At 34.8% G+C, this 19732-nt stretch overlaps 1 protein-coding gene across 3 annotated transcripts; it reads right to left on the bottom strand.

Moving 5' to 3' along the window:
• Window positions 1-1004: 1004 nt before the first annotated feature.
• LOC107482473 (peptidyl-prolyl cis-trans isomerase FKBP43) lies at window positions 1005-10212 on the bottom strand. 3 transcript variants are annotated; one of them, XM_016102979.3, is made up of 11 exons: window positions 10011-10212; window positions 9862-9935; window positions 9553-9791; window positions 9330-9466; window positions 8688-9039; window positions 8367-8576; window positions 8042-8272; window positions 7733-7933; window positions 7514-7639; window positions 7138-7257; window positions 1005-1456 (listed from the first exon to the last, which is right to left on the bottom strand). In XM_016102979.3, exons 1-11 carry the CDS (start codon window positions 10021-10023, stop codon window positions 1345-1347), a joined length of 1815 nt encoding a protein of 604 aa, XP_015958465.1. In that variant the 5' UTR covers window positions 10024-10212; the 3' UTR covers window positions 1005-1344. The 3 variants fall into 3 exon arrangements, with proteins under 3 accessions (XP_015958465.1, XP_052115918.1, XP_052115917.1); XM_052259958.1 differs by lacking the exons at window positions 7733-7933; window positions 8042-8272 and having other exon boundaries at window positions 1053-1456; XM_052259957.1 differs by lacking the exons at window positions 1005-1456; window positions 7138-7257 and having other exon boundaries at window positions 7516-7639; window positions 7725-7933.
• Between the last annotated feature and the right edge of the window lie 9520 nt (window positions 10213-19732).

Genomic DNA, 19732 nt, shown 5'->3' with positions numbered 1-19732 from the left:
TATTAGCGCCCGAGTCAAGCTAATTTAAAAAATGTCAAGTGAATACTAAAATTAGCTATCACAATCAGTTAATGTATTTTTATACATCAAATACCGACATCCAACCCACTTAACTATCACCGAACTACTACCACTATAAAAAAGACAGCAGATAACGGCAGGTTTCTAGCAACGGTTTTCAAAAACCACAGTTACATATAATCTGGCGGCGATTGTTGCAGCGGATTAAGAAAGGACTTCCAAAAGCTTGTTATTTTGCGGCGGTTAATGCGGTGGTCAATACTAAATACTCTATTAGCAACGGTTTTCTTCTAACTGTCGCAATATGTTTTTAACTCAAATTTTTTATGTTTTAAACATTGCCCTACCTCCATCAATTTTTTCACCTAATTAAATCTCTCTTCCTCTCTTGCTCTTTTTTTTCTTTCATCACTATCGCATTCTCTCCTCTACGCATTCCCCTGTTTTTCCCCTACACAATAAATTCGAATGTCTGCATTTTAATTCACTTGTCTTAATCATTTATTCTCTTCACGTACATTTTCTACTCATTCCTTTTGTTTTATTTTATTTTTTTGTTACAATAGCTTTGACGGTGAATTCAACGTGGTAAAGTAAATTTGCAATTGAACCCTTTTCATTAAAACTAAGTCTTCTTTTCCAATCTACTACTATATGATAAACTTAGTTGTTTCATTAAAAATCCAAGTCCCCAACTCATCGAATAATAGATCCCACATACTATATAAGCCAATGAAAAAAATAAAACTACATTCTTTGAACTATCCTTTGGATGAGAAAACGAAATTGTTGATTCTAATTTTGTTCTTTATGAAAATCATGCATAAAATGTCTTTTTCACTTATTTTTCACTCTCGATCATTTCATTATAGAATACAATCTCCTAAACAATTACCAATATATTGTTATGAGTCTTGAGTTTTAACTTCGTACGTAGTGAAGAAGGACCTTGACCCAAAAAGGAAAATTTAAAGAAAAAAAAAAAAACACAAGAAGCGTATTTGATCATACTAAAATGAAGACCTAAACATCTCTTCGAATAATTCCTTTATATGGTTTCACATTTGAACTATAAAACGAGCTTCAAATGAAGCAAAGTATGGTAATTGATGTAAGCCTAATAGCTTGGATAAGAATCTCAGAACCTAGAGCCAAAAAATCAGTACCCAATCAAAAGGGAACTGCTGTATCAAAATTTGACAACCTAATTTCATCAAAATTTTCTCCGACTTGATGCAAAACTTACAAGCCATAATCAGTTGGTCAATGAATTTGAACGAGTTCAATGTCATAAGCCACCCACAAATTCCGCAGTACTTTCTCCTATGCCTCAATGTTCCCTTTACTTTTACTTTTACTTTTACTCTTTCCTTTCTTAACCTTTTCCTCATTTTGATTTCCATTGGAAAAGTCATGAGCACCATCCTCCACACTCCTGCATTAAAATTATTAGAGATATTAAAGTATAATATTAGTGGATTAGGTTAAGATTAAGGGCTTGTTTGGATGAGCTTTTAACAAAAGATCTTTTTTGAGTTATCTTTTTTTAAAATATCTTATAGAGAAGTAAAAGTAATTTTATGTTTGGATATCTAATGTAAAAAGATCTTTTTATCTATCAATGATGTTTGGGTATAACAATATAAAAGTACTTTTTTGTTTATTTATTACATGAAAAACATCTTTTTTAAGGAAAAACATCTTTTAAAAAAAATATAAATTACAGCTTTTCAAAAAAGATCTTTTTTTATTTTACTAGTGCTTTTACTTTTGTTATTAGAAATTTGCCAAACACGTTAAAAAAAAAAAAAAAAGAGTTTATATATATATATGTTTCATTTGTGGTATCAGAACATAAGATTTTCATACAATACATTCCATTTCCTTTAATATATGTGCTTATAACTTGGTATCCCGAGCCAATTTTTTTTCAGTTAGTGCAGCAACTTTTCTTCCTTTTTCGACAATTTTACCCTTGTTTTATTAGTTCACCAACCATCTCAGAAGCTACTATACATCGTTCTGAGTTGAAAGAATGAAACACTGTCCGAATTAACCGCCACTCGCGCTCTCACACGCTTCCTTATTCTTGGCTGTTGGAAGTTGTTGCACTACCTTTCCCATTCTCAGTGCAGCGTTTTCGCACTCCATTTTCGTCATCTTCCCAATGTTTTTGAGAAATCTTCACCACACCATTGTGTTTGCTTCACTGTTGCAAGTGCAAAGAACAAAACTTCACTGTTGTCTACTGATGTTGATAAAGCCTTTGCCAAGAAATTGGATGATTGAGATAGTAAAAATCATCAAATTATTACTTGGTTTCGCAACATATCTATGTCTAGCATCCACCTTAATTTGGACGTTTTGAAACTGCTAAGAGGTGTGGGATCATTTGGCAAAATGCTACACCATTTCTGATCTTTCATATCAATATCAAATGCTTAAAGAACTTCACAACCTCAAGCAAGAATGTGGTCAAGTTGTTTATGATTTTCTAACACGGATTAAACGCATTTGGGATCAATTGACCTCTTGTAAGCATGTTTTTAAAGATGTTGTCGATGCTAAAGCTTACAAGGATTTTCGTAATCAGACACGTCTAATTCAATTTCTCATGGCACTCACGGATGATTATGAGCCAGTCAGAACATCTCTTATTTGCAGTTACCGACAAAAAATGGCAAATTTTATCGAAATTGTAGTCATTCTGGTCACCTCCCAGATTGTCCCTCCATCAAACGTCGTAAATGCAAGCAGAAATGTCATATTGCCTCCAATTGTTCCATCTTGTATTGTCACTTCTGCAAACAATTAGGCCACTTAATAACTACTTGTTCTACTCGTCCACCTCGTCCAGCTTAGAACAGGTATGACCTCGCTCCAATGCTCCTGCGCCCGTGCCTGTTATTGCAGTTGCTACTGCTAATGTATCAACCTCATTGACTTCCATCTTCTGTTTCTCCATCCGATATTAAGTTTTTTTCTTAAACAACTCTCATTCTCTGGTAATATTTTTGCTCATATATCCGGGAGTGGATCCTCTCTAGTGGAAAAAAAAATTAGATGGTATCCAGTGGAAGATCTCACCCTTCATTGCATTCTCTCTCATATATTTCTGGTCCCATTTGTAGAATTAAAGGTGGGAGATTACACTTTATTCTCTCCAGTAACCAAAAAAATGGAGAGGATCCATTTTCCCTATATCCACTCCTCCAAGTAATTCTAAATAGTATTTTAATTCTAATTGTTTTAATCACATGTCACCTATGCATTATGTTTTCTCCTCTTTGTCTAGCACTATAACCGCACCGTCTATTCACATTGCTGACGAATCCTTTATGCATTTAAATTATAAAGGATCTATCTCACAATCTAATCTTCACCTACTCGATACTTATTTCATTCCTAAATTGAAGTTCAATCTTATTTCTGTGGGTTAATTAGTTGAACTTGGTTTCAACGTCAACCTTTCTATTTCTGATTGTCGTGTGCATGATCCTCGGACGGGACAAATCATCAAGACTAGATGTAAGATTAGAAGATTGTTTGAACTTAGAAATCTTCATGTTCCCTCTACCGCAAACTTCTGTGATGTTTCTCCTCATCCACACTTCACTTTGGCATCGTTGTCTTGCTTACAATTCATTAGGAAAATTGCGTCCTCTCGTGTCTAAGGGAGTATAAGGATCGGTCAATAATGAGCTTTTTTTATTACATTTCTTGTCAAACGCAAAACAACCAACTTTATTTTCATAATAGTTCATCTTTTGCTTGTTCTACTTTTGATCTTATGCATTTTGATGTTCAGAGGCCTGTTCCCACAACTTCTATGGGAGGAATTCGATATTTTGTTATATTTATTGATGATTATTTACGCTTTACTTGGGTCTATTTAATGTCTAATAGACATGAATTGCCTCAGATTTACATCAACTTTGCTACTATGGTTAAAATACAATTTTCCAGAGGCATTAAAGTTTTTTGATGTGGCAATGCAATAGAATACCATGACTACAAAGTTCTAAACATTTTTATTGAATAAGGCTCCTTGTTTGAGTTCTCTTGTCCTAAAACGTCTCAACAAAATGGTAGAACTGAATGCAAACATTGTCACATTTTTTATTCTGTTCGTGCAATGTTTCTTTTCTCTTCTTGTCCTAAATGTGTTTAGGGAGAAGCTGTTCTCACTGCTGTCCATGTAATCAATCATATTCCTTCCTCTGTTCTAGGTAATATCACTCCTTTTGAGCATCTCTATAATACTTCACCACACTATAGTTCGCTTAAATACTTTGGTTGTGTCAATTTTGTTCTCCTTCAACTCCATGAATATAATAAACTTGAACCTCATACTCACCTAGGATGTTTCCTTGGTTGTGACCCTGATCATAAAGATTATCGTTGTTGGGATTCTATCTCAACAAGTTCACATATCTCGTCATGTATTCTAGAAACATCACATGTTTTCTAGTTTCTCTTCTTTAGTCAATTCCTTATACACATTCACGTTTCTTTACAAATCCTTTTGTTAATCTTTTCCTAAGTAAAGATAATACAGGCAATGTGACCAGATCACCTCTTGAGCCTCCTGTTCATGTACCTTTTACTGTTCCTAATGGTCCAAGCTTGAACAATGATCTTACTCCTATGGTCCTTCCTCCTACATCCAATCATAGTACTAGGATAAGAAATCAACTTCCCCATCTTCGTGATTATCTCTATTTTGCTACTATCCTTCACATCCATGAACCTAGGTCATACAAAAAAGCCTCCAAGATCCAAATTGGCAAAAAGCAAAAGAGGAAGAAATTTAGGCCTTAGATAAAGCACACATTTAAGATTTAGTTGATCCTTTTTTTTATCAGAAAATTGTGGGCAACAAATGGATATACAAAATCAAGATCGCTTTGATGACTCTATTGATAAGTATAAGGCTCATTTGGTTGCTCAAGGATGCACTCAATAATATGGTATCAATTATTAAAAAACTTTGCTCTTGGTGTTCGACTCACATCTGTTCAAACTCTTCTTGCAATTATTGTTGCCAGCAAATGATATCTAAGTCAGCTGGATATAAAAAAATGTTTTTCTCAATGGGGACTTGAAAAGGAAAATCTACTTGAAACCTCCTCCAGGATACTCTTGTTCTCCTAACAAAATTTGTCTCTTCACAAGGCACTCTATGGGCTTAAACAAACTCCTCGAAAATGCTTTGAAAAATTTAGCAATACCGTTTGCAACCTGGGTTTCACACTTGTAGTTCTCATGAGAATGCTCTTTTCATTCGCAAGTGACAAAGGTGTTGTTCTCCTAGTGTTATATGTTGATGACATGATTATTATTTGAAATGATGATGATGGCATCCCTAATCTCAAAACAAGCCTTCACCACCACTTTGAGATGAAAGACCTTAGATTTAGATCTCTTAGTTATTTTCTTGATCTTGAAGTTATCACTTCCAATGATGACATTTGTCTTTCTCAAGCAAAATATGCATCTAATTTTTTCAGTTCATGGTCTTGTCTACCTAACTATTACTCGACCAGATATTGCCTATGTTGTTCATGTTAGCCAGTTCTTACCAGCACCACACACTACTCATTATGTCGTCGTTCTTCGGATTCTTCACTATATCAAATGTACTATATTTCAACATCTTCATTTTTCCGCTCAATCTTCTTTAACCCTTCATGCATATTTAGATGCTGATTGGGTTGGTGACCTCACCGATCATCGTTCTACTACTAGATATTGTTTGTTCCTTGATGACACTAATCTCGTGGCGTGCCAAGAAACAAACTTTTAACGCTCGATTAAGCACAAAAGAAAAATATTGTGCTCTGGATGACACTTCTACTGAAATCGTTGCAATTTGTTGGCTTCTTAAAGATTTAAAGGCTATTCAAGTCTTCTCCCACTGATCTCTATTGTGATAACAGAAGTGCTATTCAAATTGTCCATAATAATGTCTTTCATGAGCACACTAAACACATTGAAAATGACTGTCATTTTGTACAACGACTTTTCATTGGTGCTATTCGTTTAATTGTTGTTGAGACTATGGTTCAGACAACTGATATTTTTACCAAGGCTCATCATCCTACCCGTTTTTGGAATTTAGTGTACAAACTCAACATAGTCTCTTTATCTTCCACTTGAGTTTGAGGAGAGATATTAGAGATATTAAAGTATAATATTAGTGGATTAAGTTAGGATTAGTTAAATATAGTTGAAATAGCGAAAGGTTAGTAAATTAGGTGTTGTTAGTGATTATTATTTAATTTGATTATAAACACCTATAATATGTATTTATAGCTAGAATTTTTACGAAGATGATTGCACGGAAAAAGGTTAGAAGTTATCACATATCAAGGCCATTCACATTACATCAAGAAGATATAGAATACAAGAGAAGTTGTTGCTTCCCACTTGAGCTTAATTTGGTAAAGCTTTTACTTTTCAAAAGTAGCTTATAAAAATTAACTTTTCAAAAATAGTTTATAAAAGTTAACTTTTAAAAGATGGCTTTTTAAAAATAATAGCATTTATGTTTGGTAAATCAAATCAAAAATAGCTTTTAATAAACACAAGCAACATCAATTGCATTTTGTAAAATAGTTTTAAAATTTAAAAATACTATAATATACATAAATGTAAGCATTAAATTAGTTAACATATGAGGTTATATTAGACTTTTAAATTTTGAAAAGCACAAGCCAACTTTAAAAAGCTTTATCTTAGGTGCTTTCAAAAGTACCTGATCTTTTAAAAGCTGCAAGCACAAACACATGGTCTTGTTGATTTAGCAAACATAAAATGAGGAACTTGAGTTTTTAAAAAGCACAAGCACCTCTTCGAAAAGCTTTACCAAACCAAGCCTTGAAGTGATAAGAATAACTTTGACAACTTTACCAAAGCACAAAAATATAGAATAATTCAGGTCATATTACTCATAGAATTTGTCCAACTTTGTCTTGTTCACCGTTAAAAGTTACCAAAAATCATATTATTACTTTGCAAATTTATTTTTCCCACAAGTTCAATTTAGCTTTAAAGCTCGTTAAAGTGTATTGGCCGTCTGCTATATCAAAATCTAAGGAAAACGAGTGGACTTACCTTTCACCTTCAAGATGTAAACCTTTGTTTATTTGTTCTTTCTTTCTCCTCTTTGTTTTAGCTTTTCCAGCATCCTCTACAAATGCAGGCAGTGCAACAGCAGCTACAGTCTCAACATCTCTATTAATTTGCAGTCCATTAGATGACAAATTTTATTTAAAAATAATTTTGCACTACTAATAATACCAAATAAGCACTATTTGAGGTCTCTCTTTTGCATAACCGGAAGGATAAGTGAGTTGATGTTGCAAATGTACAAAGCATGAAGGTTATTATCAACTTCTGAATGAATGCATTCAATACGTTGTGGGTTTATACTAACAAAAAAGGTACTAACTAGCATTAATTATAAAACAATGGATAAAGGAAAACTCACTCATTAACTGTAGGTTGTTTCATGTGTTCCTTTTGCCGCTCTTTCCTTTTCTTCTTGGGTTTTTCATCTTGTACATGACCAGCCTCAGAGGAGGGCAGATTTTTATCCACAGTTTCAGTTTGCTTGCTGGATATGCGACAGAAAAAGATCAATAACCAAATCAGAATCCTTTGCCGCTAACACAACAAATTTAAGTACATGGAAGACATACAAACTCACTCATCATTAGCACCATCCTTGATTTGTTCTTGTCCTGCGAGAATATCCAAGGTCACCTCAATTTTTGGCTTATCTTGCTCAGTTTTATCTAGATTTATAGAATGTCCATTAGGGTAACTCTTGGTTTCCTTTTCCCTCTTTTTCTTTTTTGATTTTTTAACATCCCCAACATCTTTCTTTTTGTCTGACAGAGCTGCTTCCCTGTTTCATGGAAAACAAAACTCATGAAGGAAATAAAAAACTAACAAAAACTTAAAGCAGAGAAAACAAGCATGGACACAAATTATAATATAGAATTATTTATATCACCTCTGCATCTGGCTATCTTGAAGAACATTGTTAGTTTCAAAAGTTGTTTGAACAATACTATTGCCACCATGTTGATCATTCTTGTTCCTTGCATTAAATGCTTCATTATCACCAGTTTTGTGGTTTTCTTCGTCGAAGATCTTTCGACGTGATTTAACCTTGTGAATAGGTGAAATCAGCAGGCGATCTTCAGAAAGGGACAGCATCTTATCCACAGTTTCAGTTTGCTTGCTTGATATTCGAGACAGAAAAGAGCAACAACCAAATCAGAAACCATTGCAGGTGACATTGAATAGTTAAGTACATGGAAGACATAACAACTCACTCATCATCAGCACCGTCCTTGTTTTGTTCTTGTCCTGCAAGAATATCCTGGGTCATCTTGTCAATTTTTGGCTTATCTCTCTCACTCTTATCTAGTTTTATGGATTGTCCATTAGGGGAACTCTTGGTTTCTTTTTGCTTTTCCTTCTTTTTCTTTTTTGATTTTTTAACATCCCCAACATCTTTCTCTTTGTCCAACACAGCTGCTTCCCTGTTTGAAGAGACAAATTCATGAATAAGGTAAAAAAAAAAATTGCAAAAGATTATAGCCAAGGAAAGCAAGCATGCACACAAACTATAATTTATAATTGGTGACACTCACCTATCCCTCTGACTATCTTGAAGGACATTGTCAGTTTCCAAATCCGTTTGAATATTACCATCACCATCATCTTCGTAGTTCTTGTTCCTTGCATCAAATGCTCCCCTATCACCGGCATTAATTTCGTCATCTGAGATCCTTTGGCGAGCTTTAACCTTGTAAAGAGATGAAATCAGCAGGCTATCTTCGTTATCACTTTCTTTCATCTGGTCATCCATAGTATCATTTACAATTATTTTTTCCTCAAAACCCCCATCACCATCGTCATCTGACTCTACTGAATAATACTTCTTCCTAAGCCGTCCAAATTTGCTTTTCTTACCTTCTGGTTTGTTATCATCAGAAGCTTCCTCTGCAGTCACAACAGAAACAGCCATACAGATATCAAACCAATCGAGTTTTAAAAATCTACCTACCTATCAATCGGCGAATCATTTCTGACATGTACAATAATAAAAGTAATGTCACATGTGGTTATGAAACTTAATCATTGGTGAATATCAAAAGCCATTGGAATAATTGAAAAAATAATGAAAGATTAAAAGGTACCGTATTGCAAGAATTAATATCAAGTGGAGAAAAGTGGAATGAAACAGTAACAAACACAAGCAAAAAATTAAGAAGGATGAACATCGAACGTGCCTCCATTGGAAATAGGAGATGGCGGGAAAACCTCCGGATTAGGATTATCATCAATAAAACTATCGTCCAAATCATCTTCATCGCTGAAATCCGACCTCTCATTCTCTGTATCGGCAATATCCTCCCCGTATGACTCTCTGTCGATAGTAGCTTTGGAAACAAAAAGCATTTTTAAAAGAAAAGGAAAAAAGAAAGGCAAATGCAGTTGGGGAGTGAAGGATACGAAGAGTCTCCATGGAAGATGGTTGTACGAGAAGTTCTGCCAAGATAGTAACCGCAGAGATGAATGCTGCGAGCTCCGATGACGGTGAAGACAACTTGATCGAGTTCCTCAAGCTCCAAATTCAACTGCAATGACTCGGTGGTTCCAGGATAGAGAGAGCAGAGATACACGGGGCTCCTATTGCCTACGTTACACTGCAGCGTGCTTCTTGTGGTCGCACTACCGAACCCTAATGTAGCCTGAAAAAATGAGAATGAGGATGCTTGAATTGGAGCAACTGAAAATATAAAGGAAGATGTGTTAAGTTACCATTGAAATATGGAGGCGTCCTTTGGAATCATCATAGTTATGGATAAAAGGCCTTCCAGATTTGACCTCCACTCCTACATCCACCAAAGAGTTGAACAGCGTCGCAATCGCAGAAAAGAACAATCAAGAGTGAATTAACTTATACTTACCCCAGAAAGCCATGTCTTTTCCGCGTTTCTAAAACCCTAAGAGGGTGTTTAGAATGACTTCGAGCCAGGAAAGGCTGACGGTGATGACGAAGGTGATCAACTGCGACTGTGGGCCTATGGAATTTTTTGTGAAGCGAGGGTTTGAGGTGATTGAGAAAATTGAACGCCGCATTCACAGAGGAGGAGTAGCGGTATGAAAATGCAAAATATCTCCCGCACCCGCCTTAGCGGATTTTATTTCAAATTTTCAAGAGTAATTGCCAAAGAAAAATTAATACGCATATCAATCTCCAAAATTTTTATTCCGAGTAATTATCCATATCAATTCCTAAGAATTTAAAAAGTGAATATTTTAGTCCTCAAAAAAAATTAAAGTGAACTGCTAACTCGGTCTCTGTTCATTTTGCAGAATGACAAAGCAATTTCTGACGAATATTGTAATCCGCTTCAGTTCCTGTCCTATATTTCCGTGACACAAGGCGATCTCTGTTGGTGAATTTCCAGTAACTACAGTTGGAAAACAGTGAGCTGTCACGATGAGTGTGTGTTAGCTTGCTGATGTGGATGAATGCTGTAGACGTGGACACCTCAAATGGTCAGCGGGTTAATTGTCCACATTCACGTCAACCAAAATGACCTCCTTCTTCCATCTTCGCTCAACTGCTACGCCGGAATGGAGGAACCACCACCACCACCCACCTCCGCCATCCCCAACGCCCGCACCCAGAGCAACTGGCGGTGGAGTAAGCAAGACTTCTTTTCGGAGCCCTAGTCTAAGGGATCGCCTCCTTAGCCGCTTCTTTGACAACAACGAGCTCAACATCCTCCCTCACGCTAGTGAGAATCCCATGCGCCGCTGCCTCACCGCCTGGGACCTCACTTGGTTCGCTTTCGGCTCCATCATTAGCTCCAAAATCTTCGTAATCACCGGCTAGGAGGCCCGCATCGACGCCGGTCCCGTCATCGTTCTCGCCTGCGCCATCTCTGGCTTCTCCGCTCTCTGCTACACTGAGTTTGCAGTCGAGGTCCCCGTCACCGGCGGCTCTTTCTATTTCCTCCGCATCGAACTTGGTGACTTCATTGCCTTCCTTGCCGCCGGAAACATCCTCTTCTAGGCTGTTGTAGGCACTGCCGGCCTCGGCCGTTCGTGGTCCTCTTATTTTGCCAGTATGATCAAGAACGATCCGAATTTCTTCCAGATCCGGGAGAATTCCTTCCAAGAAGGGTTCAACATACTGGATCCAATTGTTGTTGTCGTTTTTTATTGCCAACGGTGTTGTAATGAGAAGCACGAGGAATACCTCAATCCTGAATTGGCTCTTCCATTGCCACTACGCTTGTTATTGTGTTCATCATCGTAGTTGGATTTGTTCACAGTAAAGCCTCAAACCTGATGCCATTCTCGTCATTATTCTCTATGGGGATGAAGGGAGTGTTCAATGCAGCTGCGGTTGTGTATTAGTCTTATACAAGCTTCAACATGGCGGCAACTATAGCTGAGGATGGCGGAGTTTGGTTGGGGATGGCGGAGGTGGACGGTGGTGGAGGTTCCTCCATTCCGGCATAGCAGTTGAGCAAAGATGGAAGAGGAAGGTCGTTTTGACAATTAACCCCCTGACTATTTGATGTGGATGGGGACAATTAACCCCCTCACCATTTGACGTGGATGGAGACAATTAACCCCCTGACCATTTGAGGTATTCACGTCTGCAGCATTCATCCACATCAGCAAGCTAACACACGCTCAACGTGATAGTTCAGCATTTTCCGATTGTAGTTACCGAAAATTCACCCACAGAAACCGCCTTGTGTCACGGAAGTATGGGACAGTGACCGAAGCGGATTACAATATCCGTCAGGGGTTGCTTTGTCATTCTGCGAAATAGATAGGGACCGAGTTGGTAGTTGACCATACCGTTTTTTACGCTGGTTTTTGTTGAACCGGTTCGACCGATCGGTCTAGTCCAGTTTTCAGAATATTGATAAAATCTACAATTATTCAATTCAAGAAAGTGACAATAACATCTCAGATAAGCAAAAATAAAACATAAAATATCAAATCCAGTAAAAGTAAACAAAGAATCAATAAGGAGTCATAATCTAAAATGTCAAAATAAAGAAACTAACAAAAAAATTCTAATAAAAGTAAAGTTGTAGAACAGTAAATACAAAATAAACAAATCTGGGACAAGATTAGAAATTAAATATAAAGAGAAATTGATGAAAAATCTTTAGAATTCAAGCTAAAAATTCTAATACATTGTAAAAAATAAATGTATGTTGTGTATGTGCATTCCCTTTTCATGTTTGCTTCATATCTCCTCAAGAATAGGTTGAGATGGGCCAAAAATACCCCTAAATCACAAGTCATGTGTCTTTTTTTAATGAGGCACGAAATCAGAGTTGTGCGTATGCACAGGGGTGTGTGCGCACATTAGCGAAAATTTCATATATGTGTATTTGCACAGGAGTGTACGCATGCAGCATCCAACTTTGCTTTTTTTTTTTCACGAAATCTCTACTTTCACATGCTTTCCTTCCATCTTTCTTACCCATCCTTGTTTCCTAAACCTTAAATAGTTCAAACAAACACATCAAGGCATTAAAATGGGATGAGAATTGAAATTAATTTGAAAATTTTAAAAACCTAAAAAGCATGTTTACTCAATCAAGCTCAATTAGAAAAAAAAATCACAAAAGCATGCATTTATAAGGATTAAGTGCAAGTTAAATATATAAATTTCACTCATTTCAATCCAAAATTACAATACAATATGAATTTATCACCCGGCCGAATTGAGAAAGTAAGTAATAGTCGGGATTAATAAATTAGTAGACAATCATACACACTTACAAACACACAACAATCCATACTTCAATACTTCTCCTTCAGATCTCAACCAATAGAAAAGTTTTGTTGCTCTTCTTAATCTTGTCACACGATCGTCCTTTGTTCCCTTTTTGTGTCTCTCCGAGCTCGTCATCAATATCACTTCCGTTACCATTGTTCTCCTTGCTACCGCCATTGTCGTGATCCTTACTATATATTTAGCTCTCGTTTCTGCCACTACTTTGCTCTTCGTCGCTAAGACCTTGTTGCCACCATTGCTATATCCCTCGTCGATTAGATCTTGATGTCACTTCTCTTTGTTAATCAACATTTTTCACTGAATTTGGTTATCTTGTCTTCGCTCAATTTGTTCTCTCCATCACGTCACTACTAAATTGCATCATCATTGTGCTTCACTCTTTGTTGCTAAGGGTAATGTTGGGCCCAAGGTTTAAGAAGAGTGACATGAAACAAAGGAGAACGTTAACAACAAGAGAAAATCAAGGGCATAAGCAAGGAATGCTTGATGATAGAATTTGTTAGAATATAATTATGATCAATTAATATTATTTAGTATATCTGAATATTTATTATAGGAGATTATGTCTTTATTATTATGATTCTCTTAGTACCTATAAATACCCTTTTATATTGTATCATTCTAGACAATTTGAAAAGACAACTTGAATACACTCAATAATATACAAATCCTTTCACCGTAGCTTTTGCACTTTTTTTTATGCCATTCTTCTTTTCCTTTTGTCACTCCTTTGATGCTTTTTCATCTCACCGGCTAGTCTATTTTCTCTGTTTTGTGTTTTTTCGAGTCAAATGATCAAACACCATTATCATCCGTTGCTTACCTATTCTCATGAATAAATCATATAGTTTTCGCTCTCTCTCAGCAGTTCCGTCTGTGTTCTCTCGTGGCAGTTCTGTCTGTGTTCTCTCGTGATAGTTCCGTTTGTGTTCTCTCGTGACAGTTTCGTCTGCGTTTTCTCATGGCAGTTCTGTCAGTGTTTCATTTGTGTTTTCTTGTGACAGTTTCATCTGAATAATTAGGATCAATTGATATTATTTAGTATATCTGAATATTTATTATAGGAGATTACATCTTTATTATTACGATTCTCTAAGTACCTATAAATACCCTTTTATATTGTATCATTCTAGACAATTTGAATAGACAACTTGAATACACTCAATAATACAAATTCTTTCTCCAGTTAGTCTCTTGTTTCTAACAGAAGTAACAAACATTGTTAGATATATAATTTTGTTATTTCGTTGTTATGAATGAGTTTGTCTCCTAGGAACTCGTTTGAAGAAAAGGGATACGGAGGATATAAAGTATGGAATCTCTACTTTTACATGATTTTCTTCCATCTTTCCAAGTAATTATTGTCTCATAAACTTTAAATAACATAAACAAACATATCAAGACATCGAATAAAATAAAAGTTGAATTAATTTGACCATTTTAGAGGCATAAAAAATATGTTTAATCAATTAAGTTCAATTAGAAAAAATTTACAAAAGACATATATTCACAAGAATTAAGTGTAAGTTAAGTTAATAAATTTCACTATTTTTAACCCAAAAATTATAATATAATATAAATTTATTAGTCTTCCATTGGGCCAGTCATAAGATGGAGGTGGGGGTGATAGTATTGGAAAGGTATACTCAGATTTAGTTTCTATAGAGTTGTTTGGAGCTGGGACGTGGTTGAGTGTATTGTGGTTGGTATGAATGTTAAAGGTAGATTCATACAGATATGGTATTTAAAAAAAGGTTCATAACCATAGCAAGCAATAAATATCACTATTTCCGTTGAATTGGCGTGCATCATAAGGTGGTTGTATTCATGAAAGGGTGAAGGAGGTTGATGCCAGGAAGATCGTTCATATGAATACGTACCTCTCTCATTTGATTGTATCTCCGATGGTATGAACCATAATTAAAATTTCTATTTCCTACAACATCCCAACAACCATACAATTCCAATATCATAAGAGTAGTTTGTGTTTAAGAAAAAATAAAATAAAAGCTACCAAAAAATTAAAAAACCAACCATATTTATAATGTTTACACTATTCACAATAGTTAACTACTAGTGCATTAATGAAGGGCCAAACGTCGGTTTAGAATTTTTCAAAAAAAATTGCTTCGTCAATAATATTAAATTGCAGCGACGTATGTGTATTCTTGGTTAGGAGATTAAGGGGGTTGGAGGTAAACAAACAAAAAATTAAATTACAAGAAAGTAAAACTAACAACTAAAGAGAATGTAAATGCTAAAAGACACTCCTAGCAAGGATTGAGAATGAAAGCTTCATGTTCAAGTCATTGACCACAAACATGGCGATTACTTAGAGTTAATCTCATTTAGTCATCACCAACATCGGGAGAAAGTCAAATAGGCATAGTTAGTCTTAATCCATAGGTTTTACTCGTCAATGGAAACAAGAACAACTAACAATCATAAATCATCAATCAATATTGGACATCAACGACTCTCGTGTCACTAACCACGATATGACATTTACAAGAATAAACCCAATTAGTCAACCTCTAATGGTGAAGCAAGCCAACCGGGTTTAATCAATTTCTGTCCACAGGTCTTACTCGTTAATGAAAACGAGATTAATTAAAATCTCCAAATTGTCAATCAACTAGGATATTAGTGACTCAATGTCACCTCAATCACTCAATTTCAAGCCAAAAGTGTAAAAATCTATGCTAAAACTAAGAAAGACATTTTCACAAACACTTGAAAGGCATAAAAGTAAAACATGATAAAACAGTAAGAATAATAAAATCTAAACTATCAAATGCAATAAATCAGTAACAATAATTAAAATGAGCAACAATAAGCATGAAAATATAAATTGCATTTAAAAAAATAAAAATCAACAAGAATTCATGAATATAAAAGCAATAAAATAGAGGAGATTAACAAGTAAACTAAAAGAATTAAGATGTAAGAATCATTAAAGATAAAGAAAACTAAATTAAAACAAGATAAAAAACCTAAATCTATGGAGAGAACTAAACCTAAAACCCTAAATTTATAGAGAAGAAAGAGCTTCTCTCTCTAAAAATCTAACCTAAAATATGGCCTAAAACTATCCTAATTGCTTCCTTCTTGATCCTCCTTGAGTTTGGCATGAAATACTTTAGAAATGAGTTGAATTGGGCTTGAAAATGCCTGAAATCGCGACCCATGTGTTCACTTAAGTGAAATCACGTGCTGGTAGTCATGCATACGCATAAGACATGCGTATGTGCAATATGAAATTCACGTGTATGCATAAGGCAGGCGTATCATGAGGTGCTCCAAACTTCATTTCTTCATAAATTCTCTACTTTTGCATGTTTTTCCTCATTTATTCAATCTATCCTTGCCTTATAAGCCTGAAATTACTCAACAAATACATTAAAGCATCGAAAACGGAATTAAAGTAAATTGAGTTTAGCAATTTAAGGGCCTAAAAAACATGTTTTTACTCATTAAACACAATTAGGAGGAATTCACAAAACTATGCCATTTTAGTGAATAAAATCAGGATAAGTTGATAAAATCCACTCATTTCAATATAAAATAAACTATAAAGTTGTGGTTTATTAAACTCCTTACACTTAAATAATAGCATGTCCTCATGCTAAATATCAAGAAAGACAAAAAAATGGGTATTAACATTTATTTAATACAACCTATCTAAATGCAATCTATCTAAATGTATGCAACTACTATACCTAATACTATCTAATTATCTATATACTTTATTTGCTCCTATTTACTTTGTCAAAATAATTCCATTTCCAAGAGAACATATATGCATAGAGGGCTAAAAGTAATAACAACCAATTCAATTCTACAATTGATTGAGTTATAGAAAAGAATTTAACTTGCAATTTAAGAGAAAATATCAGGTAGAAACATAAAATTGAGCAATCGAACCTCTCACCGAATATGTATACACTCTAGTAGCTCAAGTGTATAGGGTTGATTCACTCAATTCTCCTCTAATCATGCTTTCTAAGATTTGTTATTCATCTAACATTCAACAATTATTCAATGTATGTATACAATTATCACGAGGGCTTTTCCAAGGTTGTAATGGGGTTAAGGTAAAGGTAATGATATATATGGCTAAGTGAGCTAGAATTTGAATATTTGATTAACTTAAGCTCTCACCAAACACATATAACAACCTATACAATTCTAATATAAAAATCTAACTACCCATTATTTCACTTTTCACACACTCATGCATTCTTTCCAATTCACATCCCATATATATTGTTATTATTACTTTTCATTGGGTCTTTGTCATCTTTTTATTGCTTTTTTTTCTTTTTTCTTTTCTTTTTCTCTCTTTTTTTTTCTTTTTCTTATTCAAAGTGAAATATATACACAAGTGTTAATTCATATAGTTTACATAGTTAATACATGAATAAGTACCTAATTTCCAAGATTTTCAATAAAAATACAAAACACATCTTTATCAACCAATGTTTCCAAATTTTTATATACTTAGAAATTGCACACTCTCACTGGTCTAAGGTAATAAATATCTAAATCAGGGATATTTATTAACCATCACTTAAGGCAAGTAATGTACTGAAATTAAGAATTAAAGGAAATTCAATAGGCTAAAAGTTGGCTAACAAAGATAGATGAAATAGTAAGACTATTTGGGTAAGTGAGCTAATTAAAATAATAGCCTCAATCATATAAATACATATATACACAGAATAGTGGATATAAAGAATCAAACAAATCAAATATTACATTATAGAAAGAGAATAACACAAAAAAGATAGTGATTAATATGATGTAACCACATATTAAGGCTTAAAACTCACAAGGTTGTGTGTTTTAGCTCAAAAACCATGTTCTACAATGCATAATTCAAAGCAAGATTCAATAAAAAAATATCAATTCAAATCAATTAGAATGTCAATGCGCTATATAAAAAGAGGTTTTCTTGGAAATTTCATTAATTTTACTAAACTTATTCTCTCTCTATATATAATGTGATTGGATGAAAAAATTAAAAATCCTAAGTTTATTTCCTAATTTCAATCAAACCAAATCATCATGTGTATAGGAAACTAAACTAGGTGCAATTATCACCTTGTCTAATCATAATGAACAATTAAAGACTAAAAGCATATCTACAAGCCAAAATAAAAGTGCATCAAACAATAAAGATACTAGTTATGTACAAATCAAACTAATAAAAGTGCCATAGACTAAAAAAAATACTCAAAATAATAAGATAAAGCTAAAAGTGTTTGGAATAAAACATTTCACCTAAAAAGATTCTCGTCGATCGGTCAGACAATCTGTCTCCCACTTAGCACTTTTAGTTATTGTCCTTAAATTAGCATTTTGGTGATTTCTTTGTCAAGAAGGCTTGTGCTTGAACTCATCATCCTTGAACCTCGACCAATAGTTGGACTTCCAATGATCCTCAAAATTTTCAATTAAGTGCACTAAGTTTTGATAAAGTTTCACACAAATTCGGAGCTCCCAAAATTGATCGCATGATGTATACCAGGATCTCAAACCTTGTTTCTATACCAGTCTTCTTGTTGACTCTTATGATTCCATCCGGGTGGCAAACACTCAGAGCTCTCACTTAAGCACTCAAACATCCCTCGAAATCCACTCAACTGAGCATTACACCAACCACAAAAATCCAACTTCAAAGATTTAACCTTAACGAACCTAGAATGATATTTTCAACCAATAACCATATCTTTTTTACTCTTGAATCCACAAAGAGCTCTAAAATGACTATCCGTCTCAATCAAACTATATTCAAGTGAGATAATAAAGCTTAAGGATAAGAGTTTTATCCATTTAAATGAAGAAATGGATGGTGATTTAGGAAGAGAGGTTTCTAATAGCATTGGCAATGTGATTTTCACTCTCTTTTGCTTCTTTTGGGTGATCTCTACCTCTTTACAAGTCTCCTCAAGCTCTATTCTTTGTTCAACTTCTCCTAACTCTTCAACCACTTCTTCTGATTCCTTGATCTCAACCTCCTCCACTTGTTGCAAGTCATGCTTCAACTCCTCTTTTTTCTTTCGAGGTTCCAAACTCTCTTCCACTCTGCATGCTTCAATTGGACTTGGTTCTTCGAATTCATTCGTGGAAGTGCTTGAATTATTGGAATAGTGTATTGAGGCTAAGTGAGATAGAGTTTCAATTAAGGTAGCCATGATGTTTCCTTTCCTATCTTGGATCTCTTCTTGCTCTTGGAGGAACAATTAGAGTGCCTCATCCATTGAGGATTGTGGATAGAAAGAGAGTTCTCAATTGGGAGAAGGTCTTCGTATATGGAAAGTGGTTCATATTGGTGAGAATATTGAGGTGATATGTATGGGGATAAGTGTTCAAAAGGTGTTTGAGGGTATCAGTATTGGAAGGGTGATGGTTCTAAGTATAGTTCATATGGTTGTTCATGAGACACATAAGGTTTGTGGCATGGTAGATATGGAGTTGGATTATATAGAGGTGGTTGTTATAGTGTGGGGCTTGAGAATTTTGTGGTTGAGGACTATGTTATGGACTATGTTGAGCGTATGGTTTATAGGCATATAGTAGTGGAGGTTTATAACAATGAGAATCACCATATTCATTGGATTGGTATGCACCATGAGGGAGATTGTGCTCATAGTAGTCTGAAGGAGGTTGTTGCCATGAAGGTTGTACGTATGCATGTGACTCCTCCCTTAATTGATTTTCTGTCCCATAATGCGAACTGACATTGAAGTTACAATTCCCTACAACATAGTTACAACCAAACTCCAAGCCAAAAGAGTGAGAATTCATAGAAGAGATAGAAAATAAAAACAAAAGATATTAAAAAATAAG

The sequence above is a fragment of the Arachis duranensis genome, chromosome 4, assembly GCF_000817695.3.
Source record: "Arachis duranensis cultivar V14167 chromosome 4, aradu.V14167.gnm2.J7QH, whole genome shotgun sequence".
Classification (NCBI taxonomy): Eukaryota; Viridiplantae; Streptophyta; class Magnoliopsida; order Fabales; family Fabaceae; genus Arachis; species Arachis duranensis.
This window is presented reverse-complemented; position numbering and strand designations above follow the sequence as displayed.

Coding starts and splice junctions, on each gene's coding strand:
- LOC107482473 (XM_016102979.3), bottom strand. Junction 7,640..7,732: donor AAGGATGGTGCTAATGATGA/GTGAGTTTGTAT, acceptor TCGCATATCCAG/CAAGCAAACTGAAACTGTGG. Junction 7,258..7,513: donor AAACAACCTACAGTTAATGA/GTGAGTTTTCCT, acceptor GCAAATTAATAG/AGATGTTGAGACTGTAGCTG.